Genomic DNA, 24,665 nt, shown 5'->3' with positions numbered 1-24,665 from the left:
ATATCATATATGAGTAAATGTGTCGAAAACATGCTTTAAGTATTAAAAGTAGAATATATATGTATACGTGTGTGTCGTGTGTGCATATTTTTTTTCTACTTTTAATACTTAAACTTTTTTTTAAACTTTTACTTTAGTGATATTTTTAATGCATGTCTTTCAGTTGTAATTAGTTTTTTTTTTCATTTATTTATGTATCCACAAATGTATTATTTATTTTTAAAAAATTTCAGAGCGGTAAAGTAACTTTACTTCAAAAAGTAATCTGAGTACTTCCTCCAGCTCTGTCTGAAGCTAACTTAACGTTAGCATTGTTTACAGCGGGGTGAGAAGCATCAACCCTCCCCCACCCGGCTTTACCAGCTCCTCCTACTTGACAAGCTAGCCAGCTAGCCGCTGTAAAAGCGGACAGAAATCTGTAAGATACTATAGAGGGCCTCCTGGATGAGACACATTCATCCAGAAAACACAACCAACTGTCTTTATGGGACGCTTGTTCGGTGGATATTTCGACGCGATGGCCAGCTAGCGAGCAGTCTTAAGCTAGCTGCAGCTAGCTGGTGGGCTAGCCGGGGTTGGAGCTCCGGACCCCCGCATCCAACTCTGCCTTCTTCGTCTCTTTTGAAATTAGTTTCCGTGCCATGCCATCTTTATTCTAACCGAGCTTTTGTCTGTGCGTTCATTAAATGAATTTATCAAGGGAAAGGCTTTCTTTTTGAAATATGTAGGTCACTGTACCCGACCAATGATAGTTATGTGGGTCATCATCGGGTTAACCTATTAGCAAGAACAGCTGGTTAGCACGGTAGCTAGCTGGTTGTGGATTTTTTGGTCAGTCATTTAAAACAAAAAGGCAATAACGTTAATGCACATGCTTATGTTAACGAGGGTTACTCTGCAGCTTCTGTGGCTGAGGTTAGCATCGAGTGGAGCATTTATTTTTTTCCATATTGTGGAGTCGTCGCTGGACCATCGTTAGCTAACTTGGCTAGCTCGCCGGATCCTGTTAGCTCAGTTAACCGAGCGGCTTCACTAACTAAACAGGTAAGAGCAAACAAAAAAACAACCAAGCTAGCTGATTTAAAGTGTGTTCATCGGCGTTTGTGCTCGCACACATTCATCACAGCGTTTTGTGAACTTATTTGAGCTTTAACGGACATGGTTCAGGATCTGCATGCGTTTGTTTGTACATGCTAACGTTTAATGAAACCTCTGTGCGTCTGCAGTGTTAACACATTCTTCATCTTGCATGTTTACATGGACGTCGATACACTGGCATGTTTAATCGATAAGAAGTGTGATTTGAGGTAAAACATAATACAAATAAATAATTTTCTACATCATAGGGCAGTCAGTCGTTGGTTTTCTTTAATTTCTGAGGAGACTATAAACAAGTTATCCATCACGGTGAGCGTCATGTCATCACATTTTGCATTGATGTTGACTTCCTTTCAAATCAATCAACACTTTAAACTGCAAAACTATACATTACATTAATGTAAAATGTCTGTAATTTGACTTAATCAGTGTATTAGCATGACAGGAAACCTGGTTGATGGTCCAAAACAACTCACAATACTCAAACATGTAAACATGCTTTAAAAAGGCAAGAAAATCCTGTGATTTGTAGAGGAAAAACGCAAAAAGGTTTTCATTTTCTACAACCTAGGACTGTGATTAATTATAATTTTCGTCATTGACCAGTTATTTTTCTTGACTGATTTGTCCATATAAGGTTCCCACAGCCCAAGATGCCTTTTGAAATACTTGTTTAGTATGATCATCAGTTCAAAATCTAAATAAACTCAGTTTAGTAATGCATTAAACAACAAAAAGCAGCAAATCGTCATGTTTCAAAATAATCAAAATAGCAGATTTATGGTATTTGTATTTGGAGAAGCTTAAGCTGCAGATGAATTCTGTGCTACAGCTGTACTTACAGTTTGTCATCCAGTAGAGCTCTCAGCATATGATTTAGTCTGCTAAACTATGTCCTGGTACTAGCCTTAGCTCTCACAGGACAACACTTTTTTAAGCTGAATGTGTCCACACTAACTGTGTTTGTCTTCCTTGTATGCATACACAGGAAACTAAGAAATCATGCCGAGTGAGGAGCCCTGTTTCCCCCGTGCCTAGCAGCCGCAGCAGGAGCTTGGTGCAGACAAAGTGGACTGTTTCTGGGGTTTGGTGAGAGGAGGGATGGCATTTCACGGCGCAGGCCGGCAGACCGTTTGTGGAGATTTGTTTCCGGGCTCTGAGCTGGGCCACAAGTATTTCTGTGTCAACTCCTCCTGTGGAGCCCCCTCCACGGGCCTCAGCGCTACTCCGTGCCTGACTGGACCCACTGCCCCAGCCGGGACCCCTCGTCACCCCACAGCCCTTGGAGGGAGCACTGGCGGCGGAGCGGCAGTGCCTCAGCCCTACAGCAACCCGGCCAGTGAGGTGCCCAGCCCTGCAGAGATGGAGCCAGACCGTCCTATTGGTTATGGCGCATTTGGTGTTGTCTGGTAAACATACTGTTTTGAATACTAAAAATGCATAATCTGCACTACTGGTGACCATGACTGCCTTTAAACATTTTGTTGTTGGCGGCCCTTTTTGTTTTGTTTTTTTTTAGAGAGTTAAGACTTCTTGACTTCTTCTTCATGAAACAAGTTGTCCATCTTAGTAAACACCGTGGCTCATTGATGTCTGGTATTGAGAAAAGTCCTTTTTAAATCAGTCTACACTTTGAACTACATTACCACACACATAATCTGAGTGTGAAATCTCTATAAATAGATTGAACCTTTGTATTGGTGTGACTGGAAACAGGTGGTTATCTGGATGATGGACCAAGCCAACTCAGAATACTCAAATATTCTTTAAAAATTATAACAAGCAATGAAAAATGTGTAGTTAGTGGGCAAAACACATAGAAATCGTTACAAAAGTGAATTATTTTCTCAATTAATCACATAATTTTCTTCACAAGTTCGCAGAGCTCTATGTGATGTCTACAAAATACTTGTTTTGTCTGACCAACAGTTCGAAACTCAATAAATATTCAGTTTACCCTATAAGACAAAGAAAAGCAGCAAATTTTCACATTCATTTTGATTGAACCAGTGAAGGTTTGATTTTTGTGCATGAAAATACCACAAACAGGTAATTATCAACTTTGTTCGCTGATTTGTTCACTGCTGCAGTTTTATTGACAGCATGTCAAACTACAGGAGAGCTAAGCCTACAAAACAGTCTCATCAAACTAGCTGAAATACCAAATAACATACTTTTTCACAGGGGTTATTTGTGTCTAAACTACCTCTCAATATCTTTCAGGTCTGTAACTGATCCACGTGATGGTCGTAAGGTGGCTTTGAAGAAGATGCCTAATGTCTTCCAGAACCTGGTCTCCTGTAAGAGGGTCTTCAGAGAGCTGAGGATGCTGTGCTTCTTCAAGCATGACAATGTAATGATGAGACGCGGGGGCTTCTTGTTTGTGTTAGTTGGTATTCAAGATGGACTAAATGTTTTTTTTTCTGTTTTTGCAGGTTTTGTCAGCTCTGGACATTTTGCAGCCTCCACAAATTGACTGCTTCGAGGAAATGTATCCTTTCATTTAAGATATATTTATTTCTAATGTATATTAACCATCATATGGACAGTGTTCACTTTCATTTTCAGCATAATTTACTTCCTCACGCCTTCTGTCCCAGTTTCTCTTCTTTAAATCGTTTATCATGTCCTCCTTTTCCTCCACTTAATTTAGCCGCTCACCCTCTCACACTCTGGTCTAAATGCAGCTCATCACTGCAGATGTGAGGCTGGCCACTAGTGAATGTTTAATACAGGTTGTTGACTCATTTCTTGTTTTGTTTATTGACGCTTGTTCAGCAACCCAAAAAAAGCGAGACCTGTTCTCAGAGATGCATCATGTTGATGTAGGCGGAGGTCAGTCCGTGTGTGAGCGTTTATTTGCCTTGACAGCAAACCGCCCCGCAGCTACGTGATAACAGAGCTGATGCAGAGCGACCTCCACAAAGTGATCGTGTCTCCTCAGCCTCTCACCACCGACCACATCAAGGTCTTCCTCTATCAGATCCTTCGAGGTGAGCGGAAAGTTTGAGTCCAACAGAGGTGGAGTGTTAGCTAAGCTGCTGTAGTCGCTGATTACACTTTTAAAGAAGAGACGATTGACAGTTTTTATGGTTATAAATTGATATTCTTATTTGTGTGTAGGGCTGCAACTTACACAGATTGTTATTCTTTAAATTTCCCATCAGTTGTTTGGTCTGTAGAATATCTGAAAAAAGTCAGAAAAACTAGAACCAGAGAATGTCGACGGCAGTTTTTTCTCAATCAAAAGACATTTCATCCACTGACAAAATAATTGCATGTTAATTTTCTATTAATTTATGGATTAGTTTGACAAATTGTTTTGGCTATAGTTATAAGCAGTATTAAAGATAACGCTTCATCTAATGAGCAAAGCACATAGCTGGGTTGATTTTGAACATTGGAACGGCAAACGTTAGAATTATGCTTCATCAAATCATCCAAGGCAGCATCAGTTTTCTTTTTTTTTTTATACTGAAAGCAAAGGATTTTTAAGTAGCAGGGCTCTCAGGCTACCAGCCCAGAGTTCAGATCTGATCGCAACTATTAGCGGAAGCCCCCCTCATGCTCAGGATGTAAAAACAACAACAACAACAACAACAAAAAAGGCCAACAAACAGTTACTTTAAGCTTAATTGTTTAATATTTGTATTTAAAGGCCAAATCTGATTGGACTGGCAGAATTCTAAGTGGGATACAGCCTCATTTAACAGGAAGGGTAAAAAGGGAGAGGACAGGGTGAATGTAGATAAACTGTATTTTACAGTTCATATAGAGCATTATCGTGGGCAATAGGTAGGTGTTACATGAGAATAAACTATTGACGATTGTCGTTTTGTCGCTCAGGTTTGAAGTACCTGCACTCTGCTGGGATCCTGCACAGGGACATCAAACCTGGAAACCTGTTGGTCAACAGCAACTGTCTCCTCAAGGTAAACCTGGATATTGTCTGTCTGTTCTTTGAGAGTTTGATAGAGTGTCAAATGTTGCTTGGACCGAGTACCCAATTCGATCATTATCCCACACATCCCATTTTCTCTGTTTAGATTTGTGACTTTGGCTTGGCGCGGGTGGAGGAGCCTGACCCGTCCCGTCACATGACCCAGGAAGTGGTGACGCAGTACTACAGAGCGCCGGAGGTGCTGATGGGCTGCAGACACTACGGCTCAGCCATCGACGTCTGGTCGGTGGGCTGCATCTTCGCAGAGCTGCTGGGACGACGCATCCTCTTCCAGGCTCAGAGCCCCATTCAGCAGGTGAGATCAGGTGACATCCATCCATTTAAGTGTACCTGCTGACTCATCGTTGAGCAACGTGTTGCTGGAACCAACCGTACTTTCAGTAAATACAAGATTTAGGAAAAACAACTCCAGTGCCACCATGGAGCATTTTAATTTTTTTTACTGTGTGGCCCATCATAGATATTTTGCCTCATTATGGCACGTCCTGGTATCATCCCAGCAAGCACGGAACATTTTCACAACATTGGCTAATGTTACCTACAAGTTGCAGTAATTTTTTTAAAAGAAACATTATAATCTTCAAAGAACATTTTAAGGATGTTTACCATTTCAAATTATGGTCCCGTAAGATGAAAAGCCGAATAAGACGTAACATTTTAACTGCAACATTATAAGGATGTTTTGGTGATGTTGAGAGGTGACAGATAAAGAATGTTCCCTTATGAAACATTGCCACAATGTTAAATGAGAACAAAGGAAGAACATTTTCAAAGTGACATTCACACCATGTTTTTGAAGCCTGAGATAACGGACCATTTTTTAATGAACATGTAATGTGAGATGTTAACAAAAACGTTAACAAAAATGTTAAAGAGTAAAGAGAATGTCACTCTAACTTTAGGAACATTCAGGGCCACTGAAAACGGTGCTAAAATATTGCATTGGTTGCACTGTACCATTCTCAGAACATTTTTAGAACCAAAACCTGCTAGCTTGGATGTAGGTACGGAGGAAGAAAATCATTTTAGAGGAAAGGAAAAGTATATTATGCTCTTATTTTTGTGAATACTCGGTACCTTTTTGAAGGGCTGCATCATTCATCTTTTAAAAGATGACTATCTCGATTCAGGCATGTATCCAATCTCATTACAAAAGAACAGCAATTCTGCCTTATTTGCTTTGGAGAGGTGCATATTTAAAATGAGTGCTCATGAATTGTTCCTGCTGTGGCTCGCACAAATGCACTAAAAGGCTGACGGACTCCTCCTGAAATGACTGCTGCACTAACACTCAACTAGGAATATATTAAAGAAAATTGTCGAAAACTGAAACTCTGCCAACCCTTTGACCAATTGATTGGTCCATTTGTGGAAAAACAACAGCACGTTATCTCTAGAAAGTAAATTGGCCTCAGTGGCCTGAGTGTGCTCAACTGGGTACCACCTGCTGAGATGCTGCAGTATAGATGTTATGCTTTGTGTTAAGATAGTCTGCTTTTACAGTAGATGCACTGGAGATGGTCCAAAATTTTGGACACTCAGAATCATTTTGTCTGGCCTGTCTTTTGTCCACGGTTGTCTTCTTCACATCATGTGTCAACAGTGTAAGTCAATGTGCCTCAGTATTAACCCTCAGTCCAACACAGTGTTTTTTTTTTGTTTTGTTTTAAACAACAAATTTTAAATAATCCAGTTACTCAAGTTTCTCAATTCCATCAGCTCAACCCTACCTGCAATTGATAATCATTTAAAATGATTAATCATTTTATAAAATGTCAAATTGGATCACTTTCCATAACAACCAAAAGTCTAAACACTGAAACAGTTTTTGTGCAGCTCTTTGTTTAACACGTGTTCTGTCCTGCAGCTCGATCTGATCACAGACCTGCTGGGAACGCCTCCTCTGTCAGCCCTGGCGTCGGCCTGCGAAGGAGCCAGAGCCCACATCCTGAGGGGGCCGCACAAACCGGTACGTGACTGTGTGGTCTGCTCACACTGAATCCACCAACACCAATAAAAGCTCTCTTTTACCAAAATGTTCCACTGAGGAGACACTACAGAAATTATTCTGTTGTTTGAATCTAAAATAGGTTTAGCTGTAAACATCTGCAAGTAACTGAAGCTCCCAATAAGTGTCAGGCAGTTGTAATCATTTTTTAAAAAATCTGTTATCTTTATAAGTTTGTAGCATGCAGTCACTACAGCATGATCAATATAGGACTTGTGAAGCCCATTACAATGTTTAATGGTTTAAATAATATGATAACAATATCGCGGTTCCAGAAGATTCCTAAAAAGTCATAAAAGGCACTGAATTTATTAATCAGAAAATAAAGTCTGGAGTGGGATTAAATTGGCTTAAATTAATCTTTCAAAAGTCTTAAAAATGCTCACACATGGGAAGAAAGGTCGTATGAGTTGGTTTTTTTCTGACGTTGCAGTGAAAAGTCTCAATATGATTGGTAACAGTTATTTTTTGTTAAATAAAATAATAAATTCCTTTTCTTAAAGTTTGCATGATGGGAATCCAAACAGCAGACTCTCACATGCAGATTGAGAAACACAAAATTGCCCAGAAAGTTGGCCAGAAATGCTAGATCTTTCCCACTTGTACTGGTAAACTAAATAGATACTTTTATGACAATATTATATGTTCATTGTCTTCCATGTGTTCCACTCTTAAAAGGGTTGTTTTTTTTTATTGTTTTATTTTACAATAAACATTACAGCAAAAACAAAATTGTCCTTCAAGTTTAGTTATTGGCCTTAAACTGAGTTCTGAGTGGCATTAAAAAGTATAAATTGTCTTAAATCTGCCTTGCATATATATATATATATATATATATATATATATATATAGGCAAGGCAGATATGTGTGTGTGTATGTATAAATACATCATACATTCATTTTTTCAGACAAACACTTGAAGCTGCTTTATTTATTTTGTCCACTAGGTGGCAGAAAAGCACAAAATCAAGCTGACAGATGCACAGTCAGCTGCATATCTCCAGCTTATTTGGGTCCACTATGAATGAAAAAATATCCACACATACAAACACTTCAAGTAGAAAAAACAATTAGAAAGCTCAGTAAAGCTGCAGGATTGATGTTAATCCCACTGGGATTACATAGCTGTAAACTGTAAACCTTTTCTGGAAAATTAATGGCTGAAAAATTGACACAGGTTATTTGCTGGTAATGGTGATACTGTCCAGTTCAGCAGCAGACTGATGAAAGAAACCTTTTATTTCTAAATTATTTCAGCCGTCGCTGTCGGTGCTCTACATGCTGTCTGATGGAGCCACGCATGAGGCGGTGCACCTGCTCTGTCGGATGTTGGTCTTTGATCCGGTGAGTTCAGACGATACCGACTGACGGAGACTGTTGTATTACACGTTGGTGTTTTTGTTTACCTCTCATGTAATTGAAATAACATGTTGGTAACTTTCTTGTATTTTCTCTCCAGGCTAAACGAATCTCTGGCAGCGACGCTCTCTCTCACCCATACCTGGACGAAGGACGTCTGCGTTACCACACCTGCATGTGTCAGTGCTGCTACTCTGTTCCCAGCGGGCGAGTCTACACACGAGACTTTGAGCCGGTCGCCGAGCGGCCGTTCAGTCACAGCTACGAGAACAGTCTGCTATCCGTGTGGCAGGGAAAAGGTACACAAATGTGAATTGTGCTGTATTGTGATTTTTTAAAAACTTTGCAGTTTTCTTTTTCCTAGAATTTTTTGGTGATTTTTGTTTTTTTTTTTTCTTTAAGGGAGATTATCTTTTTCAATGAAAAATTTTAGGCTCTTTTTTTTTTTTTTAATTTTAAGATTTTGGGTGATTTTTTTTTTTAATGAAACCTGTTGGCCCACCAACATTGCCAAAATGAAGCTATTTATCACAGCCATAAACTGTAAAAACAGAAATTATCATTGGAATTTAAAAGTTCTGATGGTCCTTTAATGCATCGTGTGCAACTAAAGCTTAATGCATTTTCCCTGAGTCACTCAACTCCCACCTCCTCTGATAAATAAGTAACAGTATCTTAGGCCTGTTCTTTTTTTTGGGAAAAAATGGTCACATAATACTAAGAACAGGGCAATGACCTCACTCACACTACAGGGAGACCACAAATCTCTGTGCTGCAAATTTACAAATTTTCAAATTTTTCAAAATAAAGCATCTTTTTCACAAACTTGACATGGATGCGAGTCACTTGCGGTCCATTCAGATTGGACCCGTGACCCACCAGCTGGGAACCTCTACATTTCTGCGCTTGTAAATCCTGACTGCTGGTGTCCTTTTGTGTCCCAACACTAGAGTTAATCCATCGCTTCATCACGGAGCATCAGCAGGGCAAACGGGTGCCGCTGTGCATCAACCCTCAGAGTGCCGCCTTCAAGACCTTCATCAGGTGAGGGAGCGGAGGGAAGAGGAAGAGTCTGATCCCATAATGAATGAGTGTTCTGTTTGAGGCTGTTACTTTAGTCAGTCAGAAAACAGTTGGTTTAAATTGCATCTGTTGGCTCTAAATAATAAATCGAAACAGTCGCCTGCTTTACTAAAGTTCACTTTTAAGGCAACATTGTTATATCAAGGCATTTCTGAATTAATCCGTTATGAATAACAACATTTAAGATGCTGCACTTCAACAGATGGATGACTGTAATGTGTTTTTGTGTCCTCAGGTCCACTGCATGGCACTCCTCCAAGGTGTCCAGGAAGGAGGAGAGATGAACGGTCCTCCTCCTTTTGAGAGTCGACAGCTGAGTTTAAGAGAGGATTTACTGGCCGAGAAAATACTGAAGAATTGGGTCTTTTTCTTCTTTTTCTTTTTTTTTTTTGTTTTTTTTTTTATACCTGGCGAGATGCAAAGAGAAAACAACACTCCCAACAAAAGAGGGGGAAAACAGCTGACCCACCTGAGCGCCTCCAAAAAATCCTCAACCTTTTTTTTTTCACTTACAAATCTACAAGGTTACCAGAATATGAAAACTACCGCTTCACTTTTTTTTAACGACCCAAACAGCTGATGCTCGAAGCGTTTCCGGTGCTGAATATAAAAAAATGCTGCTGAAGTGCTTGAGGAGGAATAAGAAAGAGGAACTTGGTACTAGATTGGACTTTCCATCGATGTTAGCGGAGACATTGAGAAATAATGGTTTTAATTGTTTGGTAGAATTGTTGCTTAGTTGATTTTTGAAGTCATTCCAACCCTGTGCAATATGGTTTAATTTAAACAAGCGGTAAAACACCCTGAGCGTGCTTGCTTGCCAACCGGATTTTTTGGAAACTCACTTAATGACTGGGTCAGATGCCCCAAACACGACCCGCCAAATAATACGACACGATTAACCGCCAGACACCGCCAAGGTTTTCCTTTTTTTTCTCTTTTCTCTCGGAAATGCATTTAAACACATCACTCACTGTGTTTTCGACACGCCTCGACACGGCGTTAATAATGCAATCTAACAGATGTAGCAGGTTTTGACCACAGTCAGAGTTCCCCGGTGTTCCTCCACATACAGTTAGCTTTGTTGTTGTTGTGTTTTTTACCGCAGCTTCTGTTTCCTCTCGATGAGTTGTCTGGTCTTGGATCAGTGTTGTTTTACCTTTAGGAACTTGGCTCATTCAGCAGGAGAGAAAAAAAAACTCATTCCCCCACAGTTTTTAAAGTCTGTGCGATCACAAACTCTTTTATTTTGAAAGTTACGACAGGAAAGTGTGACTGAAGAGGTGTTCCACGGATAGAAAGATGCCAAAAATATTTGGCACCTCTTTTTCCCTTTTTTGTTTTCTCTTTCCCAGCTCTACATGTATTATTTTAACACACCACGTGGTTTTTACTTTCCTGCAGACCTCCTCGGCTTTGACATTTTGTCCCACCAGTGGAGAGAGAAACAGGAAATGACTTTTTTTTTCTTCTAAATTTCTTAATTTATTGAGTGTTTGTTGAAGAGTGTGTGTCCTCACCCTTTTAGCATCTCTGTTACCTCAGACCTCCCCTGAAAGACAAAAAGAACTGATATGTGCATATCTGTAAAGTGAAACCCTCCGTCACACCTTTAACGTCATTCCTCCACATTCAGTGACTACTTCCTCTTTTACCTCGTGCTCGCTCCTCGCCCCTAGCTCCGCCGCTCAGAATCAGTGTGAGGTTTTTGAGAGAAGGATGTTGTCGGTGAAATGCTGCTGTTTTTTGTTCTTTTAGTTTGTCGTTTTTTTACTTCCTGTTTTATTTTAAGGCTCAGGTGTCCCGTTTTATAGACTATGAAATGTACAAAGCCACATAAGGACGCACCAGTATTGATCCTCGTGATTTGAATTATCAGTAAAGAGCCGTATCAGATTCTGCACTGTAAGATGTTCAGTGGAAGATGCGAATTACATCTGAATAGATTTCTGTCCTGTGACGACAAACTGACTTTAGGGTCAAATGCCAAGGTGTCTAAATAATCTACCATCTGATTGGGTTCCTTTTTTTCTTGTGTCACCGTGAAATCCAAAGTGAACTCTGATGGTTTTTACATGTTTAACTTTTTAACTGCAACTTACTAAATCGTCCTGAAAGTTTGGTTTGAGTTCAGTGAATCGCGCAAAGATGAGAAACTTTCTGCAGATTGATTGATAATTCATCAATGTCAACATTTTTTATATATTTTTTTCTTATCAATTAATAGTTTGGTCCAGCCGTCCAAAACCCCAAAGTATTACGTTAACATCAAGAGAATATTCAGATTTAAAGAAGTTATAAATGAATTTTTCTTTTTCTAATATGGAAATCCAGAATAACTTGAGGTCAACCATAATAAAACCAGAAGCATATTTTGAAGTCAAAGATACACTAAACAGGATTTTTCTTTTAAAAAATGTATAGACTCATTCAAAGTAATCCCTCTCAATCCTTTCATACCACCCACTTGAGGGTATTTATTCATTTTTTTCTTTTGGTTGCTGTGATCGGGATGTTCTGGGGTACAGTGTTTAGGTGAGGTTTGGACTTTTAAAAGAGGGTGGCTATCAGATGTCAGACTGTAAGCAGCATCCATCCACAATGAAGCTACAAACGTCACAGACACAGCACTGAAAATAAAACTGTGTGAATAAATCAAAGCAAAATGGCAGGAGGGCAAAGCACTAATATGTTGGATTTAGTGGCATCTAGTGATGAGCTTGCAGAATGCAGTCAACTGAAACTAAGCTCACGGAAGAACCAACACAAGAATGCAAAAGGCTCCATCTAGACCCACTGACTGATTTGTCCATTCTGGGCTACTGTAGAAAAACATGGTGGACCCACTCTGTATGTAGATATAAATAACTCGTTCTAAGGTAACCAAAACTCAGTGGTTCTTATTTTCAGGTGATTGTTAACTAATTTAAAAAACAAACACACATAGTTGTAAATATCATTTTCTGCCAGTTTATCCCTTTAAATCATACACACTGGACCTTTAAAGGGGAACATTGAAAACAACTGTTTCTCTCTCCCTGTCAGATTTGAAAAAAACTTTCAATGTAAGAATGGAAAACAAAATCAGGATATGAAGAACTTGTCTTTTTTTTCTAATTTTGATTTTAGCCTTTTCAGCCTTAAAGCAGCGATTCGCGTTGTTAGCCTCAAAACATCACGAAAACGTGTTGTGTTGTTGCTTTCACAAATTAAATCATGCAAAACAAAGTTCCCCCGCTATTTTCTCATGTTGACTCAGCTAATAATAAGCTATTTCGGTCAACATCCTTCTACAAAAAACATGCAACCATAATACAAACATCTGCAGAAACATACCAATCTGTGCAAGTTTCTTTTCAAACTTAAAGTGAAGTCCATGTTTTGACAAAAGTTGAGGAGTAACGTAAAGTGTAGATAAAGCTGTGAAACATGTAAATCCATCAGTACGATCTCCTGGTTTCTGGTGCCCCCCTGTGAGTTTTTCGTTTCTTGTGACTGCAGGAACATTTACAGAAACCTTTTTTTTTTTTTTTTTTTTAATGGAACTTAAACAATGTTGGTCAGCTGATGGCTGGCCACTTCAACATTCACCTCAGTTTGTCTCATCACGTGCTGAAATACACCTCTGTCACCTTTGAGTTTGCTTTTTAATCCACATTTGGTTTATTTGAAGCTCCAGAGAACACTGAAGGAACCTCCTGGTTTAGTTCGCGTGGCTCATCAGTCGCAAGGAGTCTTGTACATGTCCTGTACCTCCAGCAGGCGGGGCCCCTGAGCCTCCGGGCCCCCCTGAAGCGTCTTTGTCGGTCCCTCACAGTTTCCTGATTTCTAACCCCTGAAACCTCAGCTCCTCTTCTACAGGAACACAGCGCGTCTCTGTGAGCAGCTCCTCACTGAGGCCGACTTGTATATCTGCATGTGTATATTTATTATCCCATGGAGAGCATTTGGGTTTGAATGCTGTGCAATTGGTTGAGTTTGTCGGCGATGACGAAAACGTACATTTTGTGGTAATTTTTTTAAAAAATTTAATTCATCTTTAGGAAGTGATTTTTATTAGAAGTTTTGTTTTTGTTTGTTGTGATCTGATTAGATTTTTACAGAAGCAGAGGCGGGAGGACATTTTGATAATTGTTCCCTAAAAGCATAAATAAAAAACAAAAAAAAAGCGAATAAAACTCAGCACACCGTCACCACTGATTTGTTTTTGATCATATATAACAGAAACATTGTTCCCAGAAATATGCGTAACAGTAAAGAGTTAACTGTAGATTCAGGTTACAACTTCATTCTCTTAAACTGCTGAATTAGTTCCCTAAACATTATTGCTGCCTGGATCAGATCTGGCAACCATTTTTTTTTTTTTTTAATGTTTTAATCTCTACGAAAAAATGTGCACAACATTCATCTGTGGTCAGATTTTTAGGGAACAATAGCACTTTAAAGGTTTGGGGAATGTGATGGTTTCAGTTAAAATATAACCAACCTGTCTGAAATTTCTTTGCGGCCACCATCTTTCACCACCGAAGAGTTCTGAGTGCCTAAACTGAACCATTAAAAACAGCATTGACGAAGCTCCAGTTAGAACAAAATTTATAGAATAATGTCGTCTTCAGACATTCAGAGGCTGCATTCTGTCTGCATATTTTGCAACTTCTCAGATAAGCTCATAAAATTATTTTGAACATTTGTTAATCTTAAAATGTTATGAAATTAAAAAAGAAAATCTGTTGCAGCTTCACAGAGATGTCTTTAAATTACTTAATTTCCTCGGATAATCCCAAAGATATCATCAGTTGACTGAAAGCAAATTACATAAAATAAAATATTAGATTTTTGCTTAAAAAATAACTTAAAATAAATAAACGTTTTGTCCAATAACTAAATAGTGTTTTTTCTGTATAAAATAAATACTTAATACAACAAAACAAATACATTTATGATAGAAATGCGGATCTGGGCTCGGGATTTGTCAAGTTGAAGCTCAGATGTCCTTCTTCAGGGAACAATTATTCAAAATGTTTCCCCCTCTGGACTTTCCCTTTTCTTTCTTTATTTCTGTTGTTGTGTTGAGTAGAGATCCTTCAGGTGAGAAACTGTTTTTAAACTAGATGACCTCCCTGAACACTGCTCAGAGATCAGCTGATGAGTGAACAAGTCTTTGTTTCAGCTCGCGTCTGTAGACGATCAAAGCAGAGCGGGACGGACGGACGGACGGACGGACAGAGAGACGGCTGGTCATCTTTAGAAATTAGATTCGTTTTTCTTCTATGAAAAGAAACTTGATGTTTTTATTATTATAAATATGAAACTGATGTTTTGTCTTCGTTTTAGCAACAAAAAAAAGTTTTTTGTTTGTTTTTTGACTTGTGTTCCCAACAAATACTTGAATTTCTTAAAAAAAATGTTTAGAGTTAAAGTAGTGAATGATAAATAAATAAATGGACACTGGATAATATTCCTCTAATGTTCACACATCGCTTCTTTTGTCAACTTGACCTAAATTTTTTTTAATCGATCGGCCCAGAAAAGGAGTGGAGGGGGGGAGGTTTGGATTGAATTTCAAAGGATGTGGTTGGAAATAGAGCCTTTAAAATCTGTGAGAAGACATAGTGGATGTGCTGAAAAGATGTTTGGTTCTTGATAAAAACACATTTTCGGCTGTGAAAGCATCTTTTTGGCACATTGACAACTTGTTTTCATAACATGCAAATGTTTTTTTTCACAAGTTTACAGAGTCCTATGCATCCAGACGCTTTATTTTATAATTTCTAAACAAAATTCAGCCAACTTCAAATTGGATTTTGAGCTTATATTCACCTCACACAAAGCTGTCACGTGTACTTCGTTTTAAAGACTCACATTTGATTGAATCTGATTGTCCAATTTCAGATTAGTGTGTATTACTGAATTACTGTTATTAATTCTCGAAAAGTCATGGAAAAGTAGTAGAAAGAAATGTTGTCCTAGAAAATGTGTGGGAACCCTGAATATAATACTTGGTAGCTTAATCTATACTGTATCTGTACTGTATCTTTACTACCGTATTGGTTAACTCTTTGAAACCTGGGCAAACTGGCTTGATTTTTTTCCAAAAACATGGAAAAAAGGCAATGAGCAACAAAGAAGAAATGACCCAAAAATTTACAAGAAATTAGAAAAAAAAGTACATGAAAATTGAGTGACAATTATTGAAAATCAAATAAACTAATGAATTAATTAAAAAAAGAAAATACATTGAAAAAAGTGAAATGAGTGGGAATAGTGTATAAAAATAATAATTAAAAATAAATAATTATGTAAAATAATTTTAAATATATTATTATGATACATTTCCCCTTTCTTCCCCGTTTCCCCAAGCAGTAACCTTGCTTTTTAAAAATATTTTTCTGAATTATAAATTTTTTGCAATAAGTTAGACATTTGTTACCAAGTGGATTGTTGCCTTTTAACCTATGTTTTTGAATGAAATTGCACCAGTATTCTCTGGGTACCTGTGAAAGGCATCAGAAAGAATCGTAAAAAAAAGTGATATTGCTCCAAGTTTCAAAGGGTTAATTTTTTTCATCTGATGTTATTAACTATAATTCAGTAAAAAAAAAAAAAAAAAAGAAGAATATTTCCTACCCAGATGTAGTGGAGTAGAAGAAGTAAGTAACATAAAGTGGAAAATACTTAGGTGCATAAGTTGTTAGTACTTCAAAATTCTACTTAAGTATTTGTACTTGAGTAACTTTACTGTCCACAGATCAGTGTGTCCCGCCCCCCTCACCGCACCTCTGCTGACAGGTGGCTGCTCCTCCCAGCTGATCCTCCTCTCTGAGCTCCTGCAAACCTGTCCTCAGTTAACACTCACCGCACACACCCACACACACACACACACACACACACACACACACACAGACACACATATTCAAACACACAAAAATACACACACACAGGTGAATCATGTTGGCCCTCATGGCTGCTGGCTCCGTCTTTTTCCCGGGACTCTTCCTGCTGTCCAAACAGACCCTCAAACACATGATGGGATGGAGCGAGGGGGACGCTGCCATTGTCTCTACACGGTAAGAACACACACACACACACACACACACACACTGACTTACACTAATGCCCTGCACTCTCTCTAACCTTGTGGGACATTTTTATTGTGAATCTTCATCATGAAATCTGCACAAACCTGAAAATGACTTAACAGTTTACTGTTCTTTAACTCTTGATCACAGTTCTGAACCTGGTCTCAAATGAAAGATGAGAATTTGTAGTTTATTATCAAAAAGTCACACTTCACAGTGACACTGAAAATGAATTACAGAACAATAATGTCTTTATTATTTAATTTCAATTTTATAGTGCTTTTTACCGTTTTTGACTCCTGCTACAAACAAGCAACCTGTCTCTGTTGCTCTGGAATCATAAAAGTACGGTGGCCCTGAGAGCTCAACATGCTGCAAGTTTAAAAAAAAAAAAAAAACACGCGAAGGGTTCATTTGTGCATTTATTTTGCTAATGAACTACCATGAAAAGATACAACACACAAAAAGGTAAAGAAAATCATCAGCAATTTGCAGTTGAAAAATGGAAAACAATGAACACTGCAGGTCAAACACAGAAGGAATGTGTTTTGTTTGTTTGTTTCTCCTTTTTTTAAATGTTAACTTGCATAACCCCTTAAAAGCTGAGAGAACTGTCCTCTTTTTTATTTATTTTTTAAACACAGACAGAAGGCAGTAAGCAATGAAAGACGAATTAACAAAGAAATTAGTGAAAAGTACAAGAAAATTGCTAAAAACTGGGAAAGCCCTTGAAATACTTTTGTAACATATTTGTAATTATGATGATTATAAGTAAAAATTTTCCCTACACATTTTTCCTTTTCCCCCAGATTTTTTAAAATAATTTTCTAAACATACTTATTTCTTACAATTTGTGGCACATTTCTTATCAAGTTGCTTATCCCCCCCCACCCTATGTTTGTGAAAGGAATCGCATCAATTAGCTCAGGGGTCAAAGGTTGAAATATTGTGAGAGCAACTGAAAAACTGAAACCAGCACAAGACAAGTGATGTCTGTCCAGATTTCAAAGGGTTAATAAAGATTTGTATATATGATCAGGAAAATGTACTTAAAGTGATTAAAGTGATCAAGTAAAGTACTTAAAAATATGATTGTTATACTATACATTATATCATTAGAATATGATTATTACTTGTGCAATAATGTAAAAGCAGGATTTTCATGTTGTAGCTGGTTGAGGTGGAGCTCCTTTTGAAGTACAGTTATTATTGTAATTATGGAATTAATCTGTTGATTTTTTTTTCCAAAAATTATTTGATTGTTTGGTTTTTAAAAAAATTGTGAGAAATGCTGTCGCAATGAAGCCCAACATTTTATTTGCTTGTTTTTCATAACATTGAGCTCTCAGGACCACTGTATAAAAGCGGGTCAACGCAGGCAGAACATTAAACTTAGTGCTTTCAAACAATGTAAGGTTTGTTAAATAGCTTGAGATTTGTTAACCCTATAAAACCCGAGCAAGTTGGTTTGATTACTTTAAAAGAAAGAAATAAATAAAAGGAGAGAAGGCAACAAGCACATGGCCCAAAAAATTTGTTACAAGAAAATGACCTGAAAATAAGCAAAAATAATTGCTGAAAATAAAAAAATATATACATGTTCATTTTATAGATTTTATTTTCTTCCTGTGACATATTTTAAAAATTATTTTCTATCTAAAATCATTCTAATTATAAATATAGTTTTCTGGACATTATTCCCTTTAAAAAAATACAATAATCCTCCCCTCAACTAATTGTTAGGGCATTTTCTTATAACCTTTAACTAATTTCTTGCAATTTGTGGGTCTTTATTTTGCCAAGTTTTTCCTCGTTTTCAAAGGAAAAAAAATTTGCCTGGGTGTCAAAGGCTCACACAGCTTGAGAAATGCGTCTAAAAGCAGCACAAGAAAACTGATGTGGATCCAGGCTCAGAGTGAACGTTGAGTGAAGACTGAGCTGTCCCTCCCCGGCACTTTAACAAACACTTTTTGATGTCCTGAATGAAAGCACACACAGCCTTGTTTGTTCAACAGATTATTTATGTTTTCTCAGTCTGGTGTCGTCCATCCAGGCCGTCATGGCCTCGTCAGCCGGATGCATCATTGCCTCGTCCTGCAGGGACGTCGTGGAGGACACGTGAGGACTTTTTCTTTCAACTTTCAGATTTTTTTCTTTCTTTTTTCCATTATTGTCCAAAAACTATTAAAACACATCAGGTCTGGGTGACATGTCGTTTTACTCTGCCCCACCTATGCTGTCAATATAAAATAGTTCTGTCCTTTAGCTTCACCACTTGCATCTGATGTCCCGGGTTAAAATATCTCAACAACTATTTGATGGGTTAAAATGAATTGATGTTCAGGCGTTCATCTTCCTCAGAGGATGAATGCCTCTGACTTTAGTGATCCTCAGACTTTTCCCGTGGCGCCATCATGAGGTTCATGTTTCGTTTGGAGTCGCACATGCCAACAACTATAGGATGTATTGTGATTAAATGTTGCTCAGACATTCATATTCCCCGCAGGATGAACTGTAATAACTTTAGTAATCCCCTGACTTTTCGTTTAGCGCAATGATCCAAACACCTGAAGAAAAACTAAATCAACCACTGCACACTGAAGAACTTTACTGTGACTTTATTCATATCGAGCAGTACGTTTGGCCTGTAGCTTCCTCAGAACTACGCGAGTCACATGAATAATAACTGTCTTTGAGCTTTCTTTCTTAAACATACATCGAAGTGTGACTTTTTGCAATATGGGACCTTTAAATAGAAATACATCTCATTCTTTTTTTCTGCCCAGGACAGCTCTATCAATGTTTTGTGATCATGTTTAATTTATTTACAGATAATACAGTTGAAAGCTTGAGTTTTGTACTTCTGAAAAAAAAAAGATATCAGTATTAACACAAAAAAATGTCACACTGGAGCTGCCTGTGTATAAAGCAAGCCTCAGTCAGTGTGTAATCTAATTAACAATCTGCAGCAGCACAGCTATTTCAGTCTTTAAGACGCTCACAGAAATCACTGGCCTAATCCTGCACACGGAGGGTGATGGGAGATGAAACAATGAAGAAGTGTGTGTGTGTGTGTGTGTGTGTGTGTGTGTGTGTGTGTCTGTGTTTGGGGATGCTGGTGTTTCAATAAATCCTAAATTTCCTCTGTCAGCTCCTTCATTTCCCAGTCAAAGTAGGGAGGAGGTTTGTCTAAGAGACATTTGTTTATCAAATCACACCACACACACACACACACACACACACACACACACACACACACACACACACACACACACACACACACACACAGTGAACTGCAGTGAGGAACTCTGGGAGCAGCTGCTGTTTAACAATAAAGTTTAATCTTAAACACATTAACATAGAGGAATCTCAAAAGTATAAAATAAAAATAATGAAGGTCTTCATACTCTGTTTTAGATCATTTATTAGGCAGGAGCCACTTTAAGGTTCTAATCATGTCAGCAGATACTTTAGCACAATGCAAATAAATAAAGTCACACAAAAAATGAGTTGGCCCACAGTCAGACTGGAGCTTTGTGGGGACCAGATAGAGTAATTTGCTCGTTTGGCCCAGATAGTGATCTAGCCTCGGGTGCAGTCAGAAGACAGTAAAAAAAATTTCAAAATCCTGTTATATACTGTTAAAATATGTTAATTTAATCAAAGTGCATCTTTGGTCAGCTCTGACTCTCCTCCTGTTTCCTCCTCAGTCATTGGCTGACCAACACCTACATCCTGTTTGCCACGCCGTACTTTGCCTATGACATCTACGCCATGTTTCTGTGCTACTGGCACAAGCTGCAGGTCAAAGGTCATGAGGAGAAGGCGGAAGGTGTCAGGTCGAAGGGAGGCGCTGTGGCCGGTTATCTGCGTAGAGAGATGCTCATGGTGCTGCATCATGTCTTCATGGTGGCCTTCTGCTTCCCCGCCTCACTGGTAACTATAGCAACAGTGACAATTTTTATTGTTTGAGGTCCTTTATCTACATTTTCAATAAAAACTGCATATAAATGATGGTTTACAATAAAACTCTGCAGGTGAACTTTAATGTGTCAGGAAAAAAGTGACATTTTGGCAACTAACTACTGAATTACTGTATTGGACCTACAATCAAAGACTACAAAAAACTCCAGTACTGTTATTGTCCAGTAGAGGCTGCAGTGTTCAGACTTATTTTTACTATATACACTAAGTGACCAGTTTATTAGGTACTCCTGCTAATTCTAATGCAGTCTAATCCAAAACTCCTATGAAAACAACCTCCTTTATGAAGGTTATAATATTCGTGTTAATTAATTATAAGACTGTTTTGCAATCTAATAATTCAGAGGTTAGTTACCAAGATGTCACATTTGTTTTACATTAAAGTTCAACTGTAAAAAAAATAAACATTATATTAAACCCTTAGGACCTGCTTTAATATTACACACACTCATATCACTCTGCACACATAATGTGCTTTTCAAAATCAAGCTTTGAAAAATATTATACACTATGCAAATTGGTTTGATTTTTTTCTTCAGAAATATGAAAAAAGGCAACTTGAAAAGGAATGTCCTGCAAATTGCAAGATTTTGTAAATTTAGGTAATAATTAATTATTTCCTTAAAAGCAAGGGAAAAATGTTAAGAAAACTATATTTATAATAATGGATGGATGGAATATAACATATTTAAAATCACGTGGCAGAATTATTATCATTTTAAAGCACTTTTTTTGTCATTTCTCTGTATGTTTTTGTTCTTTTGTTTTTCAGGTTCTAAAGGTTTAGAGTAAATTCTCCTGTTACAGATTTGCTAATTCTTCACTTTGCCTGCAGCCCCTTCTTGAGACTTTAATATTAAGAATGCCTTTATTCGTGCGTGTGTGTGTGCGTTTGTGCGTGCGTATGTGTGTGTGTACGTGTGTATGTGTGTGTTTGTGCGTGCTTATGTGTGTGTGTGCGTGTGTGTGTGTGTCAGCTGTGGAGGCAGGGGAAAGGTGATTTCTTCCAGGGTGTTTTGTTTCTGGCTGAGCTCAGCACACCGTGCGTCTGTCTGGGAAAAGTCCTGATCCAGGTAAAATGCTAATATTCTAAAATATGCGTTGTTTCTCTGTTTTCGTGGTTATTGACATGTATGGAGGCAAAACACTGTCAAAATCTTACAATCAACTAAATGTTTCATGTTTAAATTCAAATGCAACAGTTCCAACTCCAATACTAGAGTTGAAATATTTAATTTTGAAAGCCAACTTGATCAAGTTAGGTGTTTTAGAACTTTTCATTTTGAAAACCAAAGATGGAAAATAATGTCCAATCAACAACAACAAAATCAGCTTGTGATCCTGAGATAAGGGTATGAAATTTGTCCCCTCTCAGCCTCTGTAGTGTCTCCTTCACTCCTTCTGGACTGTCTTCTCTCCTCAGTACAAACAGCAGCACACTCTGCTGCACAAAGTCAACGGAGTCCTCATGCTGCTCACCTTCTTCTGCTGTCGAGTGTTGCTCTTCCCTTACCTGTACTACGCTTACAGCAGGTAACTGAGTACACTGACTCAAGCACTGAACTTAACCCTTTGAATTCTGCTGCCTTCAGATGCCTCTAACAAGAATTTAAACTTTTTAACCCTGAGCCAATTGGTTCGGTTTCCTTTTAAAACATGGGGAGAAAAAATAATGACTAACTTGGCAAGAAATGTCCTGCAAATTGCAAGAAATTAGTAGATTTAGGAAATGATTTCCTAAGAGATAAATTTATATACTTAAAATTCTTTTACAAAATGGTTATACTCTTTTTTTCAGTTCCTTCCAACCCCCTTTTTCTTTCTCGGTTGTTCATTTTTTTGTTTGTCTGTTGTTTTTTCTTCTCTTTTAAAAACTATTTAGTAGTAGTAATTTTCTTTATTTATTTATTTTTAAACTAATGTCTTGCCATTTTTTGGGTAGGTTTGAGGTTGCTAATTTGAGGAACCCATCAGTGTCTCTGATGTCTCTGTTTGGCTCTGACAGCCTCTACTTTGTCTTCCAGGTACGCATCTATCCCGCTGTACACAGTGCCCCTGGTGGCCCCGTGGCAGTGCAACCTGGGGGCCGCTCTGCTGTGGCCCCTCCAGCTCTACTGGTTCACACTGATCTGCAGAGGAGCTCTACGCCTGTCCACCGCAGGGCGCTCAAAATCGTCACTTAAGGCCGAGCATGATGGCTGCCTGAACGGCTGCAGGTCTCATCAGGAGGACAGACACACAGACTGACACTGAAGATGAGAACAGGAAGTAAATGAGCCTAAACAGCTGACACTGCAAATGTGTACTGCACAGGGGGTGCTTCTCCTCAGAATCAGAAGCGGTGAGTGTAAGACAAGAGTTGAACGAAAGGAGGGAGAGGTGAATAAAGGGTGACAGTGAAGCAGCCGTCTCAAATGGAAAAAGTCAGAGAAAGTCTGACTGATGACTGAAATGAAGAACATTAAAAGTTCATCCCAAACAACTTTCACCAGGTGAGGAACGGAGAGAAATCAGACTTTTAATCACGTTTGTGTTGACATGTCAACACAGAGTGCAGGTCTCTCTCCCAAAAACTGGTTTTGATCATTGGATCAATACTTTGTGATTTATATCAGTGAAAACAAAATGATGTGATTTTGGTTGTTTAAAAAAGATTTATTCATTTCAGGACAATTTGTGATTACAAAGTGGATATTTAAAATGCCCCTTAATGATATTAATTAACTCAGATGACTAACTCAATAATACAAATAATAATTTCAGATTTAATTTTTTTCTCAAGACAATAAGATTAGTGAAGAACATTAATTATACTGTTTTAATGATTAATTAAATCCTTTAAAGTACCTTAAATACACTTGTCTTTGTGTTATACTGTTCTGAAGCACTCAGACATGTGAATGTAACTCTGTATATTTAGCTTTAGTTTCTGTCGGGACTGTACTTTATTTGTAAGAGTAGGGGGTGGCTGGGGTGTGACTTCTGTAAACAAACATGGTGAAAGCGTCACTTTGGGCTCTGGGTAATTCTGACTATTTCACTGATACTTAAAGTACACTTCCTGATCATGTTTAGGGAATGTTCATTATTTATGAGGAGGGAGGGGTGGTACAAAAAGGAGGAGGCATGTGAAATAATTTTTAAACATAGGGAAGGGACTTTTTTTGGCATAGGGGAGGGGTGTAAAACTTTAAATGGCTGTGTTTTGTATTTATTTTACTGCTGATTTTTTTTTAATTATTAACAAAAAAACATACTGGTTTGAAAGGCATATTTTCTGTTTAAAAAAAGTGGTTAAATTACAATATTTATCATAGCAAGAAACTGTAAAAACAGAAATTAGCATTGGATTTTTAAATTCCCAGCGGTCCTTGGACACGTGCGACAAACGCTTGTCAGAAAAAAACAAACACATCTAAGCTTAAAAAAAGTGATATTTCATCAAAATCATGTTATTCTGTGACTCATTTACTTATTAACTTACTTATTTAAAAATTTTCCAAAAATAAATTATGTGCACAAACTAATCGGCACTCTTAAATGGCGTGAATAATCGAGATTTTTTTCAACCGCAAGATTTCGTCTTCAACTTTAACTTTCAAACATAAAAGGGTAAGTGTATAAAGGAGGTAATGGTGGACACATCAAAAAAAATTTAGCTTCAGGGTTACAATAAAAATAAAAATAAAAATAAGCCCCCCCCCTCCTCCCATTTAACAAGTACGGAACAGTCCCTAACATACTTTTGATTAGTTTCAATGCAGTCTTTTACTTACAACAGTATTTTCACAGAGTGGCATTAGTACTTTTACTGCAGTAAAGGGTTCGGATTACTTCCTCCATGACTATTGTTTGTTTGATTATTTGTTTGACAGTGAGGGGTTAAAATCCGATAGAAGGTGTCGTTCTCATGGATGTATTGGTTAGTCTACTTCTCTGTTTCCCCCCGGTCTTCCTTTTTTATTTACCGTTACATTTTGGGGGAAGCGACTGATCCGTGTAAATTTAGCGCTTTTTTTCTTTTCTTTGTTTCTTTCTCTTTCTTTTTCTTTCTTCTGTTTTTTAATTCTTCAACAGTAGCTGTCAACGAACG

General features: G+C 37.9%; 2 protein-coding genes across 2 annotated transcripts; both read left to right on the top strand.

The window, feature by feature from the left end:
* The first annotated feature begins 319 nt into the window (after positions 1-319).
* Positions 320-14,969, top strand: nlk1 (nemo-like kinase, type 1). The gene is made up of 12 exons (XM_042504535.2): positions 320-1,044; positions 2,087-2,507; positions 3,322-3,451; positions 3,534-3,589; positions 3,985-4,091; positions 4,945-5,030; positions 5,145-5,354; positions 6,927-7,028; positions 8,325-8,411; positions 8,527-8,725; positions 9,377-9,470; positions 9,745-14,969. The coding sequence occupies exons 2-12, from the start codon at positions 2,200-2,202 to the stop codon at positions 9,791-9,793; spliced, it is 1,428 nt and encodes a 475-aa protein (XP_042360469.1). The 5' UTR covers positions 320-1,044; positions 2,087-2,199; the 3' UTR covers positions 9,794-14,969.
* A 113-nt stretch (positions 14,970-15,082) lies between these two features.
* LOC121956202 (ceramide synthase-like) lies at positions 15,083-24,534 on the top strand. The gene is made up of 6 exons (XM_042504337.2): positions 15,083-16,576; positions 18,623-18,706; positions 20,299-20,524; positions 21,550-21,645; positions 21,996-22,105; positions 22,597-24,534. Exons 1-6 carry the CDS (start codon positions 16,458-16,460, stop codon positions 22,817-22,819), a joined length of 858 nt encoding a protein of 285 aa, XP_042360271.2. The 5' UTR covers positions 15,083-16,457; the 3' UTR covers positions 22,820-24,534.
* The last annotated feature ends 131 nt before the right edge of the window (positions 24,535-24,665 follow it).

Source organism: Plectropomus leopardus, chromosome 18 (genome assembly GCF_026936395.1).
Source record: "Plectropomus leopardus strain MGB_pleo_1.0 chromosome 18, ASM2693639v1, whole genome shotgun sequence".
Classification (NCBI taxonomy): Eukaryota; Metazoa; Chordata; class Actinopteri; order Perciformes; family Serranidae; genus Plectropomus; species Plectropomus leopardus.
Note: the sequence above shows the minus strand (reverse complement) of the source record. Positions and strands in the feature narration are given on the sequence as shown.

Excerpts from the sequence above, each read along its gene's own strand:
- nlk1 (XM_042504535.2), top strand. The coding sequence starts at position 2,200 with ATGGCATTTCACGGCGCAGGCCGGCAGACCGTTTGTGGAGATTTGTTT. Across the intron at positions 8,726-9,376 it reads ATCCGTGTGGCAGGGAAAAG|AGTTAATCCATCGCTTCATC; the intron begins GTACACAAATGT and ends TCCCAACACTAG. Across the intron at positions 9,471-9,744 it reads GCCTTCAAGACCTTCATCAG|GTCCACTGCATGGCACTCCT; the intron begins GTGAGGGAGCGG and ends TTGTGTCCTCAG.
- LOC121956202 (XM_042504337.2), top strand. The coding sequence starts at position 16,458 with ATGTTGGCCCTCATGGCTGCTGGCTCCGTCTTTTTCCCGGGACTCTTC. Across the intron at positions 16,577-18,622 it reads GCTGCCATTGTCTCTACACG|TCTGGTGTCGTCCATCCAGG; the intron begins GTAAGAACACAC and ends ATGTTTTCTCAG. Across the intron at positions 21,646-21,995 it reads TGGGAAAAGTCCTGATCCAG|TACAAACAGCAGCACACTCT; the intron begins GTAAAATGCTAA and ends TTCTCTCCTCAG.